At 38.5% G+C, this 24,652-nt stretch overlaps 1 protein-coding gene across 1 annotated transcript in view; it reads left to right on the top strand.

Moving 5' to 3' along the window:
- ADGRA1 (adhesion G protein-coupled receptor A1) overlaps positions 1-24,652 on the top strand; it is a 458,486-nt gene that overhangs the window by 357,227 nt on the left and 76,607 nt on the right. The window contains exons 13-14 of the mRNA XM_034776097.1: positions 22,921-23,128; positions 24,051-24,259. Coding sequence (XP_034631988.1) covers positions 22,921-23,128; positions 24,051-24,259 — 417 coding nt within the window. The remainder of the gene's footprint in view (positions 1-22,920; positions 23,129-24,050; positions 24,260-24,652) is intronic.

Raw genomic sequence — 24,652 nt, 5'->3', positions numbered from 1 at the left:
CTGCCTGAGTCATGTGCAGGGCCCCATCCAAAAGGCACCTTCTGAACATGCCTACCAGATTGGAGCCCTCAGGTGAGTTCACTGGAATAGGGTGTTAGAGAGGAGAGGCAACTCTCTCATAACTTTTAGCCCAGTGGTCAGGGTACTCACTGGGATGTCTGAGACCCATGGTTCAAGTCCCCCATCCACCTGAGGAGAGACGGGATTTCAACAGGGATCTGCCACCTCTCAGATGAGTGCTCAAACCATTGGGCTATAGATATTCTGATGTAAGTGTCCCTCAGTCTCTCCTTTTGAACCTGTTGCACTCAGGATAAATAATTAAAGTGTCAATGGAGTGGGGGGACCAGATACTGGTTCTCCTGCTGCCTGAGTGAGCTCTAACCACTGAGCTAGAGTTATTCCTGTAAAAGACGCAAAGAGTCCTGTGGCACCTTATAGACTAACAGACGTATTGGAGCATGAGCGTTCGTGGGTGAATACCCGCTTCTTCGTATGCAGCTCTCTCGCTGTCTCCCTTTGTCCAAAGTGACACCTTAGTTATTTATCCAGAGTGCATCAGCTTCTACCGGAGAGACTGAGGGACCCGCCCCACATCCCATGGCTCAGTGACTAGAGCAATCATTTTAGAGGTTGCAGACCCCCATTCAATTCCCTTCTTCCCCTCAGGTAAAGGGGGATTTAAACCAGAGGTGTCCCACTTCCCAGGTGAGTACCCAACCACTGGGCTAAAAGTTATGAGGGAGCTCCTCCTCCTCCTCCTCCTTGTTCTTCCCCTTCCCCCGTCCCAGTTCTTGCTAAATCAGCATAGGCGCCTAACTCGAGAAGAAGGTTCACAGCTCAGAATCACCAACCGAGCTAGGTTCCTCCCTGCAGTTTGGACTTAGGCATCTATTTCCATGAGTGGGGTAGGGCTTAGCACACATCCCTCTGGTTAACATCACCCACTGGCTAGCTTAGGCAGCTCAATGCCTAGCCTAGTGGCTTTTGTGAATCGTATTCAAAGGCAAATGTCTTTCTCCAGTCATTTTCTAGGAGTCTAGGTGCCTAACTCAGGCTTTGTGAATCACAGTGAGTTTTCTAGGCAAATAAAAGTTAGGCACTGTGATGCTCAGCATCACAATGACTAACTCCTTTTGTCCATCCAGGCCTTAGTTAGTAAGCTCTTCAAGGCAGGGAATGTGTCTTTAATGTTCTGTAAAGCAAAATGGAAATATATAGTGCAATATAAATATTTTATAATAATCAGTATGATTAATGTATGTTTTCCAGATATTTTGAGGTTACAGATTTATGTTTGTGATCAATAATTTATTTATCCAAAAATTCTGGTCAGAAGAGTGGTTGTTTACATTATTGCGCGCACACACACACACACACACACACACACACACACACACACACACACTCTTTCTCTCTCTTACCTGAAAACAAGTTGGGGATGGAGAAAAAATAGCTCTTTCTTTCACATGCAGTGTGAATATATCATATATTTGATGTCTTTCTGTGAAACAGCTTTTCCTTTTATTTTGCTCCTTTGTTAATCAGAACAAAACTTTGATGCTGTTTAAATGCAATTATCATACAAACCATCAACAGCAAGAAGATTTAAAGCTAAAGTTGTGCTTAACTTCTGGTGTTTTACCTGTTTTGTTTCATAATTGCATGTCACAGTGTCACACTTTTCCAGGGGAGTGCAAGCCTGAATTGTGCATTGTCTAATTTTGTTAGGATTTCCCCTCTCCCTCCCATTAAGTAAACATTATTTATATATGTTCTTAATCTCTAAATTTCTTTCATTTTTTAAAAAGGTAGCTAAAAAAGGAAATTTGTATTTAGTAGGAGTGTTTTCCCTGAATAGATAATGAAATACAGCCTGCTTGGAGGAAAGGATGTATAATGTTTTAAAACATAATCAGATGATGATAAATATTAGTGTATAATATATTAGACCATTGAGAACAGTGCTGTCTTTTCTGCCTGGCTTGCCCTAAATTATTTATTTGGTTATGCAAGCCCTACTCCTCAGTTCAGTGGCTAATTTGAAGATTTGTTGAGACACAAAGGATTCATAATACCTAACTTTATAGTTCCATTGCTTCAAGAACCTCAGGACTTGAAATCCAGTTGTAAACATTGAGGTTGCTATATTTTATTTCATTTATTATGTGACTGAATTGCAAAAAATAATGCTAAATGGAAAAGCTTAATATGTCTGGGGGCACAATATATCAAGAATTTCTTGTAGCTTCACCACATTAAATAATCTTGGATAGATGTTGGGTCAAGAATTTCACTGGCCCTCAGATATAGTTTGAACAGGGAGATTTCTGTTTGCCTTTAATTTCTGACAAAAGTCACTGCTGATATTTGAAGAACAAAGTCATATGAAAGGGATAAACCTGTATTGATCTTAAATATTTTCAGTTTAGTAATTTTATTTATTTGTCCTTAAGCCATGGTTTTACCTCGGGGTAAGACTGAATTCGTTGACTTAAATCTTTTTTAGAAATGGTCTGCACAAATTCAAACTGATGCTGTATGTGGAAGACAGCTGGTTGTCATGGTAACTGTAGTGCAGTTTTTAATTCCACTTGGTGAGTAATGCTAACACAATGATGCTGAATAGACCATGGCTTAGCAAGTAAAAGTATCTTGCATTTTCCATGTCAAGGTACAAAAGAAAAAAGAAAAAAAACGGATACCCCAGAGCACATCGTTTTGGTTTATTGTTAATGAACATTTTCATTGAAAATCTAACCAGTTAAAGAGTACCCAAGCTAATCCTGAAAATGAGTGTTGAATAAGGTTCTTTCAAGAGCCATGGTTGTAAAATACAGAGATGAGATGTAAGATATTTATAATCTAATTTGTCTTGTGTTGTTTTGAATATGTTTGTCAATTTATTTTTAGTGTGTACTATAGAAAGAATTTAGTAGCATCATCATTTTGAGTAGCAGAAGAGCATAAAGAGCTCAATCAATTTTTATTGTGTTCAATTTTTGTTTTTACATCTGGAGGGGAAGGAGACCTCAATCTATGATATTTCATTTCATCAAAATTAAACCATTTATTTAATGCAAACTGTAGGAAAGGCATTGTCTTCATTTGCTTTGCAGATGTTATGTTTCATGGAAGTGCAACACCACACTTCCAATTGTTTTTCAACCAAAATTGACTGGTTTCCTTGCGATCCTAGTCAAGTCTAGTTTCATCTAACCACAACAATCATCATCACAGATATTTTTTTCGCCTGCTAGGTTATACTATAGACTTGCAGAGCCAGAAAAGAAGAAAGTAATAGGAGGTTAGTCATTAGTTTACTCTGTGCCCTTGTCAGGAGCATTTTGTGATCATCTTAGGTGTGTAGTTTCCAAGACCAGTTGCTGAGGTAGGCAATTTAGGACTCTGCCAAACTTTTTCAAATCTACTGTCTTTCAGCTAATAATGCAAGTTATTAGTTTTGTACGCAGCGCTAGCCCTTCAGTTGGCATCAGAGACCCAATTTTTTCTTTATTGATTCCCTGCCCCCACCCCCAGCATGCTTTCTCAGCTTCTGGCTCTTAAATAATTGATTCTTTCACTCAGGTCCTCATACCAACATCTTGTAATAGTCGTGGGAATGCAAAAATGCATGCACCAAACTTACCAAAGCACTCCCATTCTTTTAGGACACTAATGTTTAAAGTAAAGTTAGAGATGCCAGAAGAGGAAGTAACACATAGGGTAAATATGAACATATTATGGTTTTGTGATAGAAAATGAATAGAAAAAGGTATATCAATTTAATGGGAGACTGGAAGTGATTCAGTAAGGATGACAAAATGCTGCCTTTTTAAAAAAAATTAAAGATTAGTCAGATTTAGCAGTGGAAGCCCCTGAGTAAATCTGAATTATACACAATGTTGATGTGTCTGGCTGGTAAAATGAAGCCCTTTAGTCTAAAGGCCTTTGGTACAAATTTGTGAACACATTAAATATACTTTTGCCAGAAAATTTGACCTTTACTGAAAGGAATTAGAAAATCAGTAGAGCAAGATGGAAGGACCAAAAATATTCAAGTTATAGCAAATGCTTATATATAATAATGTAAAACAATTCTTTTTTTTATGATTAAATTGCAAATTTGCTCCTCATATACAAGAATCAAAAATAAGTACTGCATGGTATATAAACTGCTTTTTTTTATTAATGCTTTTCTCTGAAGGATAAGGGCCCTGCAGCATTAGTATGTGAAAACTTATATTAATTCATAAGCAAGGGAAAAAACTAGAAGACAAACACTTTCCATCCACTTCTGGAATACTGTAATGACTTAACCTTATATTATCACTCGCAAGTCAATCTACCAACCACAAGAATGAAGAGGAAGATTACACAATATTCTTCTTCTTCCCTTTTTACAGATCTAGAAAATGGAGAAGAGAGGTTGGGATTCACACAAGGCCATACAGCAAGTCTGTGGCAAAAGCTGCTGTTTCACAATCTTCTTTCTCATACTGTCCCTCAAATATCTAGCTACCCTCTCCTCACTTTAAGCTATCAGTTTTCACATGATGAGTATTTGTGGTGAAAATTGATGTCTGTGATTATTTTCAAATTTGACCCGGGATGAAATGTCACCAGCTTTTAATGGTATTTGAACAAAATGGTGAATGTTCAAGATTTTGTTTCAGTTGGAAATTTACCATTTTTCACAATCAAGTTTTGCAAAATACACAGCCAGCAAAGTATCATTTTAAACTATCCTTTTATTTTTGCAAAAATAATGGGGCAAAATTTTCAGTAGTACTGATGTGATTTAGAAACCTAAATCCCATTTTCAAAAGTCAGTTAGGATCCTAAATCACTTAGGCACTTTTGGAAATTTTACCCCAGATATCTTTTGTTTTCCCCCCAAAATACTGTCAATTGAAAGCACCTTGTGAAGTGGCAACACAGCGTGAGAAAAGCAACATTAAGACCTTGCATATGTTGCCTCAGGATGTTTGTCATTGCCTTTGTTGGTAGTGATAGCAAATGTTCTTTGATGTTTAGCAAAAAGAACAGGAGTACTTGTGGCACCTTAGAGACTAACAAATGTATTATTTGTTTATTATAACTAGTTATGCGACCCCCGAGCATGCTCTAATAAATTTGTTAGTCTCTAAGGTGCCACAAGTACTCCTGTTCTTTTTGCGGATACAGACTAACACGGCTGCTACTCTGAAACCTGTTTGATGTTTAGATACCTCTGTGATTAGAGCCTGAGCTAGGTTGATTCAGGGTGAGGAGTGGTTTTCATTTTGTCAATCATCTCCATCAATGCTTGTGCATCCAGCCTCATTAACCTAGAGAGTTAACCTAGACTGATTAACAATTTATGATCAGATAATCCAGAACCTAAATGAACGAGTTTGAACTGTGAGGGATTTTATGGCTTAGAATGTCTTTCTTCTTTGAATCAAGAGTCTGACACCATAGATTCTGACATACAGCACAGTCAGAATGTACTACCACATGGAGGGTTCACTCCTCACTGTTCACATGGTTCTGGCAGTAGTTTATTCATCCAAGCTTCCCTGTGATTCTAAATTTGGCAGACAAAGATAACTTCTTTACAAAGGACCTGAAACAACAATATCAACACAAGTGTCACTAAAGACTGATTCCAACAATGGGGACCCCCAACTATGTGTTTGTCTTGTAAGACAATACTAAGTGTCCTTTACATTGTTCAAAAGTTTATAAGGATCTGATCTGAGTTTATTAAAGAACAATGATCTTATCAGAACAGGCGCAAGACCGAATGGTGCCCCAGGTGAGGAGTGTCTTTGGTGCTCCCCACCCCCATTTGTTAAACTTTTGAATACCTTATTTTATATTGGATTTGTAACCTATTTCATGACTCTGGTGCACGATTTACATGCCTTATTTATCCCGGTTATGTAAGACTGTAAATTTGCATGCTAGGATCTGTAAATCTGTGTTTATTCATTCCATATATAAGCAAATAAAAAAATTGTTTCCTCTAAGCTTATAGAAACTTTTGAATTTTAAGGATAACTGAAATGTATTAACATCAAGAAATTGAACTGTGCACCAGGAAAATCTGCTAATTCCTTAGATATAGGATTCCATCATTTACACTTCGCTCTTCAATTTCTTCTGCACCGGGACTATCACTACTGCCTAAAGTCCATTCTATGTTGTTCTGTTTCTGATATTTTCCCATCAGATTTGCCCCTTGCTGCAAACTAGATTGCAATTGAGCTTTTCACTTCCTATACTGAGTTCCTGAAGGTTTCTTTGGGGGAATCTTGTATTTTCTACAGGGAAAACAGACAGTATTAGGGAGAGCACAAGTCTATGTTCTGCAGTCTTAGAAAGTCATCAAACATTATGTGGTAAGCATGGCAAAAGAAGTAACAGTATTTCTTTTATATTGTTGCATAGATAGGGGTTTGATAGATATCTCTAGCATCTCATTAAATATGTTCCTTATTAGTTGCTACTTTCACTCTTTAAGTCTTAAAACAGAAGTACACAATAAAACAAGGCTCACAGTATCACAGCTGGGCTCTCACTACACTTCACTTTGTTCTTATAACTCACAGACTGACTGCTGATGCCTGGCCCATTATACACCCATGAGGGCATGGCTGACAACATTCTAGGAGGTTCAAGGACAATGTAGTTCTCAAAAAGTCTGGAAGGGTCTTTGAGATTCTACAAAGGTCCAGAACCTTGTAGGAGGTTAGTGAAAAATGAAGCCACGTACAGAATACCTGAAACATTTTACTTCAACCATTCTATTTTCCTTTTTGTCACTAACAACCAAAATAGCACCCTGAGCCCAGCGTCCTCCAAGCCCAGCACTCCAGGCTGTCGCCTGGGTCACTTGCCCCTAAATTCGTCCCTGGATCTTATGGACTGTGCAGAGCTAAGCATCCTCTTCTCTACCACATCACCCTCAAGTCTTCAGAAAGTAAAGTAAGGACAAGGCTCACATCATCCTTATATTTCCAACCTGGGCTCCACAGTGCTGATAATTGGAACCTGTAGTCATAGTTTTGGAACCTCTGTATCACTTACCAGTATAGCATCTCCAGTTCTCTTGTCCCAAGCCCAAAGCTAGGTCCTTCGCCCAGGCCTGTGTCATGGTTCGGGGGGTGTCTTTTTCACATCCCTGAGCGATGTAAATTACACCATCTTAAGCGGTAGTATAGACAAGCCCTTAGGCTTTTTATGGTGAAATCCTGGCCCGAATGAATCAATTGTAAAACTCCTGTTGTTTTCAATAGGGTCAGAATTTCCTCCTCAGTGTTCACAGTAGATCCATCTGGCTCTTTAAGAATTTCATGAGAGTACTACAAAAAGACACATGTTGTGAAATAAAGGTGGTTTACAATATGGGCATCCAGCAAGAACAGAGTCTCTATCTTCCTCCATTACCAACATTTTGGAAAGCACGTTTTCTCTGAAAAATCAGATCTAGTTCTTGTCACTGTTAAAGTCCACTCATCAATCATATCATCATATAACCCACAGTCCAATAGTCTTCTCTTTTTGTTCACCCAAATGTGAAGACATTTCTTAAGGATTTGGTCTCCATCTACCTTCCAGTGTGAGAATCACCACCTTTGTGACATTTAAATTTCATTAACAAGCTAATGAAGCCGTTCGATTCCAGGGCAATTCTCTCTTTTACTTATTCCTTCAAGTTGCATTGAATTCCCATTCATGTTCCTTGATGAACTTTATATTTATCTAGTTAAAGTGTGAATACCGTTCTGTGAATTTTAGAATCTTATTTACTAATATGCTTAAAGAGCTGTAATATTCAGTCATTTAAATTATTACATCACTAAGGTCCTTTGTAACTTATAATATTGCAAAAGTTGCAGAGTCCGCGATATTAGGCTTCCACCGCAATTTTGACAGCGGGACCCCTGGCCTTTCCAGGGCTGAGAGCAGGATCCCCTGCTGTCAGCTCTGGTGGCCACTCTCAGCCATGGATCCCTGTTGTCAGCTCTGGGTGGCTGACAGTATGAGCCTCTGCTCTCAGCCCCAGGTGGCTGACAGAGGAAAATCACGGAAAAGTAATGATGGACTCTATTATTGCAAATAATAAGGTCCATTATTAATTTTCCTCAATTTTCCATGGCTTGTCCTCAACTTAGCTGCAATTTTTTGATAATCATCCTGCAGTTCAAGTAGGGCCTTATGTGTCACCCAATGGCTGAATCTGTTTGAATCAGATTCAGTAAGAAAATGTATCTAAATTGTGTAAGACTTCAGTAAAAGTTTGATTGGTGCCTTCTTATGTGTACTGTATACTACCCAAATGCAAATACAATTTGCAATATAGTCTCAGTCTTAAATATTTTTTTCTTGTACATATAAGCATCCTCTTTTAACTCAAATATTTTGATCCTAATGCTGTAAAATCTTTGGGTGTCACTTTATTGTTTTTGGGTGGTGGGAGTAATAAGATGTCAAGGTTGATTAAAAAGTACTTCTTCCTGGTTTTACTGAGAATCTTCTGCGTCTGTGTCAGTAAGCTATGAACCCCCAATAGAAACTAAAAGCTTATGAGGCATGTGTATTGACAGGGTTTAACTAGTTGTAAATGGAAATCAAATATGTTCATGTGCAAAAAAGAACATCTGTTAATATACTGGAGCTGGAATTCACATGACTCCTTGCTCAAAATTGGCAGTGCTCATCTATAATTCAACTCTGTGGATGATAAATCACAGAGACTATTGGCTGGGTGGCTATTGGGTCTAATTGTGATTCTGATCCCCGATGTCCCATGATGCAAAACATGGAATGTGACTGAATGAGCCATCCAGACAGCTCCACTGACTATATTTATTTACTTGTTTGTTTCTTTATTTTGATTTATAAAAAAAAATCCAAGAATTCAACAGATGCCCATCTTATCCTCCGAGTGCCCTTGTAACAATTAACGTTACAGTCCCATCAATATCATAATAATAAATAGTCTCCTCATTCCACCATAAAATCTTCACTCCCAACAATGGATCATTTTATCCTCCAGCATGTGGGGGAACAAGGAACAGATGGAGGCACGCGTCCTCTAGTGTCCTCAGGAGACATCTCATCTCTCGGATCTTAGCAGTAATGAGTGATTGCTTATCATAGCTCAAAGAGAGCTATCCACTTGGAATATACCATTTAATCCTGCTAAGTGTTGTATATATTCCTCTGGAGACTCTGCATCAAACTGTACCTACATTTTGCAGCAAGGTCCCTCTTTTCCGCAGTGCTCTGGTGGGGCAGGTTCATTAAAGTTTGTATTTAAATTAAATATGAAAGTGAATAGCCCTGTGCTATTTATTTTTATATTAAAATTGACATAATATTTCAATATGCTTCAGAGTTTTGTATTGTCAACACATAATTGATTCAGAGAAGTTTTTGGAGAGCTAGATGTTTTGGTGTCTAAGAGATGCCAGAGGTGATGTGGGGTTGCAGGATAAGCATATTAGCTTGTTGAAATTAATTTTGTACAACATGACATTTTTATTTAAAATCTTGCATTATATGGAATTAACAGGGCACATCTTAGATGGATTAAAAACTGGCTCACTGACAGATCTCAATATGTAGTAGTTAATGAGTAGGTACCAATAAATGGGATCTTTTCTAGAGGGCTACTTCTGGGATTAATTCTTTTGTTCAGTGTTATTAAATGGTTTTATCAACAATGTAGATTATATGAAATCTTTGCTGGTAAAAATTCCATATGAGACACAAATTGGTGGGGTAGTAAATAAGGAGGACAGGTTATAATATGAATCACCTGGTTAAATAGTCACAGTCCAACATTCCAACCAAATACAAGGTAATATATCTGGGAACAAAAAACTACACCTGCAGGAGGGGAGACTGTTTTGGAAAGCAGTGACTCAGAGAAGGATTATGGAGTCATTATAGATAATCACCTCAACATGAGCTCTGTGCTGTGCAAAAAGGGCTAATATGATGCTTGGATGTATAAAACGGGGAAAATCAAGTAGATGCAGAGAAGTGGTCTTGCTTCTGCTCACAGAATTGTTAATACCAGTACTAGAATATTTGTCCAGTTCTGATGTCCACACTTCAAGATTATGTAGAAATACTCATTTTACATTTCAAAAGTTTTCTTTGCAGTCGTCATGGTGGAAGAACTTTTCAAAAAATGAAAAATTCTGTAGTACAATTCTATGATGGGGGCAGGGGTGTTATAGAAAATACTGTCGTCACCGAGTACACGGAGTACATAGAACCCTACTTACATGTGCATCAGTCACACGTGGAAGGCTGCAGACAGATCCAGTAGTATAAGCATAGCAGTTTGTGCTCTATCCATGGCTACCATGAACAAAGAACAAGTGACTGAGATGTGCTACGAGTACTGTTTCCATGCTATGTCCCAGTCTTAGCCTAAATGGGTAAAGCAAATCTATGACTTTGGCAGAAGATTAGGGTTGTTGAAATTTGCTTGCTACCACATTTTCTGTGATTTAGCATCAGGAATATTTGGCTGAACATGGGCTAGTAGTTACGTAGGTCATTTGCACTGAATACTGATATTTTGCGAAATGGCCAGACTGTTACACACTTCAGAATGTTTGGAAGCTTGTGCTTCCTAGTGGAGGGGTGGATGGTCTCTTGGTTCTTTGGTGCTTAGTAATGAGGTAAAAAATATAAAAAAGTTGTTTAACTCTGAGGGTTAAAACATGTCTATAGCTGTTCTAATTGTTATGCATTTAAGTTGAAATGTTCAGAATTGTGTGCCTGAAGTTAGACTCCTAAATCCATATTCAGGCACCTAAATAAGTGGCCTGATTTTCAAAAGTACTGAGCACCTGTATTTTCCATGGACTTCAGTGGATTCAGCACCTCTGAAAATGGTGATTCTAATACAGCATAGGGGTTGTTGTAGTCTAAGTATGGATCATTTGAATCCACCTGTATTTTTTTAAATAAAGTTCTTTGCTGTTCATACTGACTTTTCTGCTAACATGTTTGACTGCGTAAAAAGGATGTGACTTGGTGTGTTTGAGGTAATATACCAAAGAGAAATGAGCCATTATTTGTTAGCAACTTCTCTAGAATCTCATGGAAGGAAAGCCAGTTTACATTGCTACATAGTGTATTGTGCATATATATATATATATATATATATATATATATATATATATATATATATTTATTATTAAATTCAAGTACATTTGCACCAGCACTGAAACAAAAGAGATGTGGAATCTCATGTGGTTTCAGGGTTTTGGGTTTTTTTGCATAGCATTTCCTGTATTTATTTACTGTAGATTCCACACTTTCACTATACCCTATGACATATCTGGCCAGAATGGGACTTCTTGGACTCTAGTCTTACATTTTTCAGTACATAGGTGGATGTGCATGTGGATGTGTCTATAGTGTACAACAATCCTGTCATATACAACAATTACATCTCTATCGTCTCAATAAATATTTATTCTTGGAGGTACCTAGTTTTTTCTCACAGTTGTAAGGTTAGGTCATTTTATATTTCTCATTTAATTGACAAAAAATTAAGCTTTATTTTATTGTCAATCATTTCTGTACCATTCTGCACTTGTGTTCAAGCAACATTCTAAGTGGAGGATTTGACTATGACTAATTTTCTTGGCTATGACTCTGTAAAGTTTCCTCACTTGGGGGTCTTTCTATTTGTACAATTAGCTCTACTTTTCTTAGGTCCTGTCAAACTTTGTCACCAAGTTTATAACTAACTACATTCTATTCAAATTGTCATTTGCTTCGGTTTGATTTAAAGTTCATAGAATCATAGAATATCACGGTTGGAAGGGACCTCAGGAGGTCATCTAGTCCAACCCCCTGCTCAAAGCAGGACCAATCCCCAACTAAATCATCCCAGCCAGGGCTTCATCAAGCCTGACCTTAAAAACCTCTAAGGAAGGAGATTCCACCACCTCTCTAGATAACCCATTCCAGTGCTTCTCCACCCTCCTAGTGCAAAAGTTTTTCCGAATATCTAACCTAACCCTCCTACACTGCAACTTGAGACCATTACTTCTTGTTCTGTCATCTGCTACCACTGAGAACAGTCTAGATCCATCCTCTTTGGAACCCCCATTCAGGTAGTTGAAAGCAGCTATCAAATCCCCCCTCATTCTTCTCTTCTGCAGACTAAACAATCCCAGTTCCCTCAGCCTCTCCTCATAAGTCATGTGCTCCAGCCCCCTAATAATTTTTGTTGCCATCCGCTGGACTCTTTCCAATTTTTCCACATCCTTCTTGTAGTATGGGGCCCAAAACTGGACACAGTACTCCAGTTGAGGCCGTATCAATGTTGAATAGAGGGGAATGATCACATCCCTCGATCTGCTGGCAATGCCCCTACTTATACTGCCCAAAATGCCATTAGCCTTCTTGGCAACAAGAGCACACTGTTGACTCCTATCCAGCTTCTCGTCCACTGTAACCCCTAGGTCCTTTTCTACAGAACTGCTGCCTAGTCACTGGTCACTCGGTCACTGTAGCAGTGCATGGGATTCTTCCATCCTAAGTGTAGGACTCTGCACTTGTCCTTGTTGAACCTCATCAGATTTCTTTTGGCCCAATCCTCTAATTTGTTTAGGTCCCTCTGTATATCTACCACTCCTCCCAGTTTAGTGTCATATGCAAACTTGCTGAGGGTGCAGTCCACACTATCCTCCAGATCATTAATGAAGATATTGAACAAAACCGGCCCCAGGACCGACCCTTGGGGCACTCCGCTTGATACAGCTGCCAACTAGACATGAAGCCATTGATCACTCCCCTTTGAGCCTGATGATCTAGCCAGCTTTCTATCCACCTTATAGTCCATTCGTCCAGCCCATACTTCTTTAACTTGCCGGCAAGAATACTGTGGGAGACCGTATCAAAAGCTTTGCTAAAGTTAAGGAATAACACATCCACTGCTTTCCCCTCATCCACAGAGCCAGTTATCTCGTCATAGAAGGCAATTAGGTTAGTCAGGCATGACTTGCCCTTGGTGAATCCATCCTGACTGTTCCTGATCACTTTCCTCTCCTCTAAATGCATCAGAATTGATTCCTTGAGGACTTGCTCCATGATTTTTCCAGGGACTGAGGTGAGGCTGACTGGCCTGTAGGTCCCCAGATCCTCCTTCTTCCCTTTTTTAATTGGCACATTGAAGAACATTACAAAGGCTCTCATTGTTTAATTATTTTTGCCCCAAATCAGCAATTCAACATTTACTTCTGCCCACTCTAGAACCACAAGGATCAGGGATGTGATAACTCAGTCTGTCTCATGTTCTGAGACAATCCCAAAGGGAAGTTGTTTCAACAAATATCTGCCAACTCAGGGAATTGAAAGTGCAGAGTTTTGCACTTTTTGTATCAAATCAGTCTGCCTAAACCCATGCATCCCAAACTGAAAATACTCTTTTATTTTGAAGTCTTGATAGGACCTTTAGTGGAGCAGAAGTCTCGTTTTAGGTCCTTGTTTTCATCTTTTGGATATTCTCTATTTGTTTATAAATCTTCTGTTTGATTTTATTGTGGGGACCATGCAACTAGCTCAGTCAGTTGGTTTCTGTATTTGTTCAGTAACACCTGATATTACCATCCAGCCAAGTTCAGTTTTTACTTGCTCTCTTACCGCTAATGCAACTTTATGTGGTGCATGTATTTCTGGCAGCACACTCAGATCTGTATCGGTATGATGTATTATATCCTTAATGCATCCCAATACATTAGACAGTCATCAAATTTTTTAATGTTTGGAAGCACTGCACCTACTTTCTCTATTTCTTTGCCAGCTTCTCTTTCAGATTATGGGATTGAGGTGGCTACATTTGTTTCATTTTTGCCAGAGATTGTTTTCTTCTGACCTCATATTCAGGTGCAAATTTTTAAGTTAGGGAAATTAACAATTGGAACTGCTCATCTAGGGATGTGGTGGATTTCCAATTACACTGCTCTACAGCCAAAATGCTTCTGAAATAAATGTAGTCAAACTTTACTAATTCTGGGTCACTGAGAACGAAAATGATGCTTAAAATTGTTGATTGGCTCTAGTTTTCAAGATATGCTATTGGGTCAGTATATACGACCCTTGACTTAGGAATGGCGGAGGATAAGTGAGTTATAAAGGGAAGGGAAGGGATCTCAATTTAAACCAGAATGACTAAAATACATCTTTGACTGGATCTATGAATAAATCTATGATTGCGTTTGGACAGTACTTGCTTTTTAGGCAAAACAATGAATGATGCAATCTGAAGCTGGTATTGCGTCATACATGATATGAATTGCATCATGTTATTCCTAGAAGTCATGGATGATGCAATCATAACGAAGCTTACATCACTCTGCTGAACAAATTGCCCTAGATCAGCTCTAGAAATCATACAGTGTCGTGCTCTCTTATTTGTCAGTGTTTGATTTTGCAAAGGGACACATTTCTGTTTAGCCAAAGTGAGCAGACATGCCTCGTACTTGTGTGAACAGTGCAGATAACTTCTGCTATGTTTGTGGTGAAGTGACTTCTGCATCATAGTAAAGCGCAGTATAACCATTATGGTTAAGAAAGCCTATCACCTTTATTTTGGCTGCAAAATTGGAGATCAGGACAAGAGGTGGGCCCCACACATATGCTGCAACACTTGTACAACAAATCTTCGCCAGTGGTTGAACAGGAAAAGGAAATCTATGCCTTTTGCAGTGCCAACGATTTGGAGAGAGCCAACAAATCATACCAGCAATTGTTACTTCTGCATGGTGCCTCCAGTTGGGAAAGGTGTGTCAAAGAAGAAAAAGTGGACTGTGCATTATCCAAACATTCCATCAGCTATACGGCCAGTACCCCATGGAGAAGGACTGCCGGTTCCTGATGCACCAGAATCATTCTCAATTGAGTCAAACAAGGAAGAGGATGAAACTTCTAGTCCTGAACCATCAATGTCACAGGACCCACATTTTCTCCTATCCTCCTCCTCTGAACCACACCTCATAACACAAGGTGAACTGAATGACCTTGTCAGGGGTTTGGAACTACCCAAGAGTAAGGCAGAACTGTTGGGCTCCAGACTATAGCAGTGGAATCTCCTGGCAGGTGATGTTAGGGTTTCTGTGACCGTCAAAAGGATCTTGTCCCATTCTTCTTCATGGAAGGTGATCTTGTAGCCTGCAACAACATCCATGGTGTGATGGCAGCCCTCAACATCGTTCACAATCCAGATGAGTGGAGACTGTTCATTGATTCATCGAAGATGAGTCTTAAAGCTGTTTTACTGCATAATGGCAATGTTTTGTCATCAATTCCAGTTGGTCATGCAGTCCATATGAAGGAAACCTATGACAACATGAAACAACTTTTGAGGTGCATAAACTATGACCAACATCAGTGGCAGCTTTGTGGCGATTTGAAGGTTGATGCTCTCTTGCTTGGTCTGCAGACTGGATACACAAAGTACTGCTGTTTTCTCTGCGAATAGGATAATCGTGCAAGAGATTCCCACTACATCATGAAAGATTGGCCACTCCGACAGTCACTGGAGCCTGGGAGGAAAAGTGTTCAACATCCATCACCTGTTGAATCAAGGAAGATTTTGTTACCACCCTTACACATCAAGCTGGGTCTGATGAAGAACTTTGTCAAGGCCATAGACAAAACACAAGCAGCTTTCAAGTACCTCTGTGGAAAATATCCAAGGTTAAGTGAAGCTAAGTGTGACGTTGTGCAGTCTATATGGTTTTATAAAAAAACATGATAAGAAGTGAATATATTGTAACTGGGATAGTTTTAGAAAAATATGGTGAAAAGTGAATATAACGTAACTGGGATATGCTTCATGCAAAAGGTCTTTTGTAAGGTATCATTACAAAGCTTATAATCTACTGAGTGTGATCATCCGATTTGTATAAATGTACCACTCTTGTATCTAAAACTAGAAATATAAAATATAACTCTGAGGGCCTATTGTAATTATGTAAAATGTGGGCCATTAATGATGGTTTGGAATCTTGATGACTCCCATTGTCTGCAGATGGCTGTGTTTACCTGTGAGTCTTCCTGTATATATGTGTGCTGGCAAGTGAGTAATGAAGTCTTGCAGTGACATGTGATCATGTCACCTGAACTGGAATCCATCTTTAACCTGGTGCTTTTCCAGTGAGGGGGGTGGAAACCCAGAGGGACAAAGGGTTCCTGCCTTATGCAAAAGATATATAAAGGGGTGGAAGAGAACAAAGTGGGAGAGGAGCCATCATGAAGAATCCCCTAGCTAAAACCTGAGCTGAAACAAGAGCTGTACCAGGGGAAAGAATTGTGTCCAGGCCTGGAAGGTGTCCAGTCTGAGAAAAAACTTACTGAAGCATCTCTGAGGGTGAGATTATCTGTATTCAGTTTGATTAGGCATAGATTTGCGCATTTTATTTTATTTTGCTTGGTGACTTACTTTGTACTGTCTGTTACTACTTGGAACCACTTAAATCCTATTTTCTGAATGTAATAAAATCACTTTTTATTTAGTAATTTACTCAGAGTATGTATTAATACCTGGGGGAGCAAACAACTGTGCATATCTCTCTATCAGTGTTATAGAGGGCGAACAATTTCTGGGTTTGCCCTGCATAAGCTTTATGCAGGGTAAAACGGATTTATTTGGGTTTAGACCCCATTGGGAGTTGGGCATCTGAGTGCTAGAGACAAGCACACTTCTGTGAGCTGTTTTCAGGTAAACTTGCAGCTTTGGGACAAGTGATTCAGACCCTGGGTCTGTGTTGCAGCAGACTGGAGTGTCTGGCTCAACAAGACAGGGTGCTGGAGTCCTGAGCTGGCAGGGAAAACAGGAGCAGAGGTAGTCTTTGCACATCGGGTGGCAGCTCCCAAGGGGGTTTCTGTGATCCAACCCGTCACACTAAGATAAAGGAAGGTGTCTTTGTTGGTCCTCAGATTCGTGAACTTCTTCGAGATGATGCATTTGACCATGAAGTGCGTGGCAAGGAAAAGACGGCATGGAAAGCCTTCCAGTTAGTGGCAATAAATTTTTCTCGGAAACAACAAGGCAGACAACTACAGGTTGTTGGTGGAAAACCTCCTCAAGGCATACAAAAGCCTTGGTTGCAACATGTCACTAAAGATAAATTTTTTGCACTCTCATCTAGATTTTTTTTCCACCGAACTGCGGAGCAGTGAGCGACGAGCACGGCGAGCGATTTCACCAGGACATTGCAACAATGGAGAAACGCTATCAGGGCAAATGGAGCCCATCAATGCTTGCAGACTATTGCTGGACAGTGACAAGAGATGCTCCATTTAATGAATACAAGAGACAAGCCAAGAAGCGCCGAGTAGAGACTGAATAGGACTAAATTATGTACCTAATAGTTTTTTGCCTTTTGTTTCATAATAAATTTGATTCATATAACCCTTTTGCTGATTTTTAAAGTGTTACATAAACAGGACAGGTGAAATATTATCATGTAAAGCAACCATAAACACATGAAAAGACCTAGGTTTACAATTTATGATTAAAACTCTATCTACACAATATACATAGACATAAAATGTAAAAACTTAAATATCTTAGAAACAGTAGCCAATCAGTTGTTTTAATTGTCATATTTGAATTCAGCACATCAAAATATATAATAAATAGCACATTTTATCTCTGAAGCAGACGACTTCTCAAAAATTGTAGACCAGTTTTAATTGAAGAATAATTTAAATCAAGCAAAGTTGAAGCACTTAATCAGGAAATGCAAAAGTTAAGGTTTCATGGGCAGCCTTATATCTTTCCTTTTGTGTGTTTGAATTAACTGTCACACAATTTCTAACTATATGAGCACATGCTGTTTCTCAAATAGTGTAATATAATATCATAAAATACATCCGCAGATATGTGTTTGTCTTCTTGTAGTGCTGTGTACTACTCTGTGTTTACAGCACAAACAGGGCTCCATGAAATCCATTTAGATACAAAATGCATAATGAAGAAGACAATGACTCTTGCAGGGTTCTGCCTCAATCACTCCTCACCATACAAGCTGCAATTACCAAGGTTGCAAAAAATATTTTATGATATTATATTGTAATATTTGAAAAATAGTGTGTGACAGTCCTGGCCTCGTTCATTGCACTGCTTACAAGATGTATGCAGCCGGAGGGAAGGGCTTCTGTTGTGTCATGACTCACTGCAGCTGATGGAGCACTCTAGCTACAATGGAACAAGACCCTCATATTCTTGCAGCACAGTATAGTAATGGTAACAGCAAGGACAGCACTAGAAGAAGGATTTGTATGCCTGATCATCCAATGGATGTCACTCCAGCACAGGGCAAGCAGGAAAATATGTTAATAACAAACCTCTGATAATTGGTGTTTAGTCTCCTTACAACATTCCAATTCCATTTAGCTAGAGCAGGACAATCAGCAAGGAATGCTGAAGACAGGAGCAGGCCTCTTTAAAGAAGTAAAGGTCATGAAAGTAGAGGGCAACCAGGAAGAGGGTTACTATATCACAAAGGCACCTTAAGCAATGTGTTCTCTAAACACTGGAAAACTCCTTGTGAATGCTAGCATCAATTATGAGGAAGTGTGCTCCAGGCCAGAGTAAAATTGCCTGGGGGAAGAAATTCACTTTAAATCTTTCACTTTTTCCCTTAAACATTTTTAATAAGAGTCACACATGCATGAGCTACTAAAAATGTCAAGAGTCAGTAGCACTCAATATTTTGAGGTATGAGAAATTTTAAACTTTTTGATAGGCAAGGTGGGTGATCTCTGAAGAACTCTGTGTAGTTCAAAAGCTTGGCTCTTTCACCCACTGACCTGGGACCAAGACGGCTACAACAACACTGCAGTCAAACTTGTTAAATTCAGTATTGTTCTCTTGGATTCTTATGTCCCTTTTTAGAGTTTTCTGGAGTTGGCTGGTAACTGGAATTCTTATTCTGTAGGAATTTCCAAAATAAAATTCTTAAATAAAACAAAATTGAAATGTCAAAATTTTCCGCAAAATGGGAATTCTGAAATTTTCTTTAGAAAAAGTCAAAATGGCATTTTGTTTCATCCTTACCTAAATGTTGCAGCATGTCAATGAAGGAGCCAAGCAGCTCAGAGAGCTGGGGCTCACAGGGCTTCCAGGCTGAGGAGGAGGCTGGGAGCCTTGGCTCCAGGACAGTCCACCTGGCAGGCTGTGCAAGAGCCAGGAACTCTAGGAGCCCTGGATTTTGAAAAGCCATGAGCCAGGGCTTGCAGGCTCTCAGCTCCTCTGGTGGTCTGCTGAAGAGCTAGGCAGGTGAGCTGGCAAGAAACCAGGTGGGTTTTGTAACATTCCTGGCAGGCAGGGTTCCATCAGAATTTCATTGAAGTTGACACATTCCCACAGAACATTTTGATTTCAACCAATCAGTGTTTCCAATTGCTCTAATATTTCCCCTTTTGAAGGGTGTGTCTAGTCTGAATACAGTCGTGAGAAATGGAATGCAAACAACCCTGCTGTCATGACTGGATTATCTACATGGTTATTTTGCAAAAGCCCACCGAGTGTGTAAATCTTAATGGTTAAATAAACTGCACAAGCTGGCAGCTTTTCCTGCCTTTCCCTGAGCAAATGCCAGGTGTCATTGCTGAATCTGCACACCATTGTCAAGCTGCAGTTCCCTTGCTAGACACCAGATGGCATTTTTAGGGCAGTGTTATAATTGCTGTCATAACGGTGGAGCTCCTTCTCATAATAAATACTGTTAGTTGAATTTTGTCAAGTGCCACACATATGCAGTTTTATACTATAGTAATTAAATAAAATTTGTAACAGGGGAAATGTCTTCATTTAAACCATAACAATCATTTTTACATATAGTACAGCAATTGGCACTTGATTCATTCAGTCATAAGTCTCCCCAGATGTAATATTAATATCATCAATAATAATAAAACTGTTTTTCTATAATACTTTTTAGCTGTAGCTCTAGGGTGACCAGACAGAAAATGTGAAAAATCATGAGGGGATGGGGGGTAATAGGAGCCTATATAAGAAAAAGACCCAAAAATCAGGACTGTTCCTATAAAATCGGGACATCTGGTCACCCCATGTGCTCTCAAAATGTCTTATAAAGGAAAGTGAATATCATTATTGCATTTTGCAAGTGGGGAAACTGAGAGAGAGGTGACTTACCTGCTCTTACACAGAAAGTTAACGTCAGAGCCAAGGATAGAGGCCAAGTCTTCCAACTAGGCCAGTGCTTTATCCACAAGACTCTGCTGGCTCCTCTTTTACAGAAGGGAGACAGTTCTGGTGTACCGTACACCTTCCCCATATGAGTAATGCTCATTGAAAAATTGTTCTCACTTGGCTAAGATGTAAAAATTGTTCACAAATATTTGTTCATATTTTGAAACAGCAATGTGAATGTGTAGGCACTTGCAATGTGTGTGTGTTCCATGAATATTCTAGCAGATGAGTTTATTGGCAGGAATGTGTGCTGAAACAGCCAGTTTTAATCTATCATTGCAGAGTATCCATGGAAAGCAAATTTTGAATGCATAATCATGAGTATTTGCTCTTTAGATTTACACATCTTGAATCAGGGAACAAAAAAAAAACCAACCAAAAAAAAAAAACCCCACCACATGCCCTGTATATCCACTCCAAGTGTAGGTATTTCCACAAATCATTTGCAATACATGGACAGCATTCCAAGTCTGATTGGCTTAGATCGTGGGTTCTCAATATGGGGATTCTGAGCAAGCTCAAGGGCATTATTACCACTTTCCTTTACACCTTGTTGGGAAAGGAGGATCCATAACTTTTTTTTCCCCTCTGTAACATGGAGTCACAGTATGGAAGAGCTTGAGAATCACACTGGCTTAATAGTTTTCTATCTCAGTAAATACTCTATAAAACCCCTTGTGTTCATCCAGCTTATTCACGGCTGCTTTTGTCAAGCTATGGTACATCATTATTTATCCCAATGCTTTTAGGAGTCAGTCTCATTATCATAATCTTATTCAAGAGCTGCTAGCTTTCTCCTTTTTATGTACTAAATAATTTGTGTAATTTAGTGCTTTTCTTGCTTCCAGCACACAGTAATAATAATAAAAGAACAATATAAATAAATTATAACCTTGCTCACGCTCATATGCAACCCTAGAGAAGTCCTCAATAGGTACTTGCTGAAATTTGATGAATGGACCTAGTTAAAAATCCTTACTTCTAGTTGTTGAAAACAGTTTTGTGACTAAGGTGATGTCATCAGAGGTTCATATTTTCACAGCTACTGTATGATATCATAACAGTGAAATATGACTTTTTTTAAAAGCATGAGGGAATAACCAGTGAGAAATTTTACAGCGTTATAATCAATGGGACTGCAATATAAAAATTATCGGAAGTTGAGTGCATAATGATTGACTGAGTTACTGCTAATGTCACAATTCCAGCATTCTAACAATGCCTTCTTCCTCAGCTGTTTTAAAATCTAATGGTGAGATTAAAAATATCTACAAGATTTTCCCCTGTTGTTTTTTGTTCTGTTTTTCCAAAATGTCTTTATCTAACAAATGGCATCTTCCAGATAAGAAAATGCCATCCAGTCCAGGAGGACTTTTATGTAATTTTTAAGTACTTTTGTCATGTTAAAAATCTTGATACGCTTCCAGAATGTGCACTGCAACAGAGGAGAATTGTGAATAAGCCTATACCCATGCGTCTAAAACTTGTGATGACATCACAGGCCACTCAATCTTTGCTCCCGTACTATGATGTCACAAGAACCCTCTGTTACATGATTGTAGCCTTTCAGCTCACTCACCTGAGTAGCATTATGTATTATCTATCACACATATAAATATATTAATGTCATGTTTGTCTGTATGATTGGGAAGATGATTCTTAATTTTTGAAGAGGTACTGCACATGTGCTATAAGTAAATTGTGATAATCTATGCAAATTGTGTGCACAGAAGCTGTACTTTGCCTTTGGGGGAATGTAAATTACTCAGAACATTTTTCAATTTGTTTGTTTTTAAATAAATAGACTTTTCAGATAAATAGACTCAGGCCAATCTCTTGTCCTATTTATTTACCCTCTGTTCCCCTTTTGTTTTTTCTTGTACGTATCTCAGTGCTTACTGATAAGGTTGCCTCTTGTGCAGGAGGAAGAGGAATGAATGATGAGAAAAATCAGCATAACATTCATTTTGGTGTGTTTATATTCATTTTGTAAGTGAAGTCTCTACTCGCATAATGGTGTATAACACATTCACAAGTCAAAGCCATTATCGTGATCTGACAGTCTTTGTATTCACCTCATACTAACATTGCTTTCTTCTGTTACATTTGTACTTTGATATATTTATAATGCGAGATTTACTAAAACACGGAGTTGGATGAATAATTTTCTTTATGTGAAACAAGAATGAAATACTACCCATAAAATATATTTACTACACTGCATTTTTTCTGTTTAGAATTCTCCACTGATGTAATTTTTGTATTAATAAAATTATACCAGTACTCTTTAAGTACCCATTCAGAGCAAAATTTTCATGTAAATTGTCTGATTCTGTTTTAAGTGAAGGAGAAAACCTGGTAGAGGTTGTCTCTTTAAATCAGATCTGCAGTGTTGATGGACCCTCTAGCAGGCATGGTAAGAACCATTTGCACCTCTGCAGCAGGGAGCTTGACCATATAGGCTCACACATTCAATCAAAACGTTTTTCCTTTTAATATGCACTGTACCAATCCTATTCCCATGGTTACCACGCTCCTGCTTGTTTGGTTGCTTCTAGTCTGTTGGAAAAGGGAGGCAGCATACATTTCTTGTACAGGAGTTTAAAACATACTGAAAGCAACCCTGTTGTGATTTGCATTTTAAATTTTTCTTTTTTCCTCTCATTGTACAGAATGCTGTAGCAGTAGCTTCAGTTCATTTGCCACAGTCTGTCTTCTCTCAGTCTTCAGCCTTGCAATCTGTTGATAACTCCACTTGCAAGCTACAGTTTATTGTCTTTCGGAATGGAAAACTCTTTCCTAGCACGGGAAACTCATCAAATCTTGCAGATGACGGTAAACGTAGGACGGTTACCACACCAGCTGTCTTTGCTAAAATAGGTGAGGAGTGTTATTCATTATTTCTTTTAATCTGAAAGCTACGGTATACTTGATTATGTAGAGAATGGAGCAGCAGAGTGTACAGTATGTTGAGAGGCTGGGGTCTGTCTGTTTCTTTAACACAAGTGTTTGGTTTTATTCATATCTGTATGATTGTATTCAAATTAATTTGTCCATAAGAGAATTAATTATTGTAGGAACAGAATGCAAATTGGGTTTTACAATTTAGTTATGTTGTTGTGACAGAAGCTTATATCTCAAACCAAGGTGAAATAGAAAAGAACCTTGTTTTAATCTATACAAGGAAAATTGCAATACCATCACTCTGGATTCAGATAAATATTAAGATGGGGGGGTGTTAATGCCCTGTTGCATGTATCTTAATATTCACCAGCATACTTTTTGATATGAAGGACCTAAAATAGGTGTTGCTAGAGGCTTTTGTCTCAATGTGATTAATCTTACAGAACTGTGACTAATTATGTTAATTAGCCACCCAGGCAATTTTAATAGTTTTATTTTATTCTGAATAGTATTCACATTTCCATTTGCTTTTAAAACAACATTTTAATGTAACTTTAAAAGGGCAAAACTGCCTTAGCTATTAATCATACTAAGAGACTGCTCTTTTTTCAGTAACATGAGTAAATAGTATAACGTGTCTTAATTTAAGATAACAAATCTAGCTTTATTAATGATGATCAGATCAATCGGACACCTCAACAAGCTGAAATAGTCATTCAGATTAATTTAAACTGTAGTAAACTTTTCTGTATTTGTTTTAATTCATACAGACAGGAATATGTGGCTATATTGCTTGGTTTTCCATAGTTCGGTACATTTTTGAGTCTGTGAATATACAGCATTCAGCGGTAAAGGATTTTCCACTCTATTTCTCTGATCCGGTTTGTTGCTTTTGCAGATGGATGCAGTTTTGGAAACCTCACCACCCCTCTTACTATAGGTTTGAGACACTTTGCAAGGGGTATAGACCCCATTGCAGCCTTTTGGGATTTTGACCTTCTAGATGGACATGGAGGCTGGTGTGGAGAAGGGTGCCACATAATTAGCTCTGCAGGCAATATTACCACCATTCAGAGTACACACTTCAGTAACTTTGCAGTGCTAATGGTGAGTATATGACTTAGCAAGTATATCTATAAATATATATCTATATATACACAGATGTATTCCTCTTATATGTACATAAACCATCCTTGCTTGCCTGTAACTGAGGTTTCATTTCTCATGATGTTTTATACAATACAACCTTAAAGAAAAGTAAATTATTAACTGCTAATAAGTGAATAAGCCTGGTGTTCATCTCATATCTAGAGAGAGGCCCAATCGTAAATGACATTTAAGTCAATCTTGTCAGATGAAAGTCCCGTCAAGGAATGATCAGTATGTGAAGGTTATAAATTACAGGAGAAGGTTTTTTAAATGTATACTCATTTGTGCTTTTACATCAATATATCTCAGAAAGCTCATCTGCTTTTGTTCCTGCCTCACACTGTGTTGATC

This window comes from Trachemys scripta, chromosome 7, assembly GCF_013100865.1.
Source record: "Trachemys scripta elegans isolate TJP31775 chromosome 7, CAS_Tse_1.0, whole genome shotgun sequence".
Classification (NCBI taxonomy): domain Eukaryota; kingdom Metazoa; phylum Chordata; order Testudines; family Emydidae; genus Trachemys; species Trachemys scripta.
The sequence above is the reverse complement of the archived record's forward strand: the minus strand, read 5'-3'. Positions and strand labels throughout refer to the sequence as shown.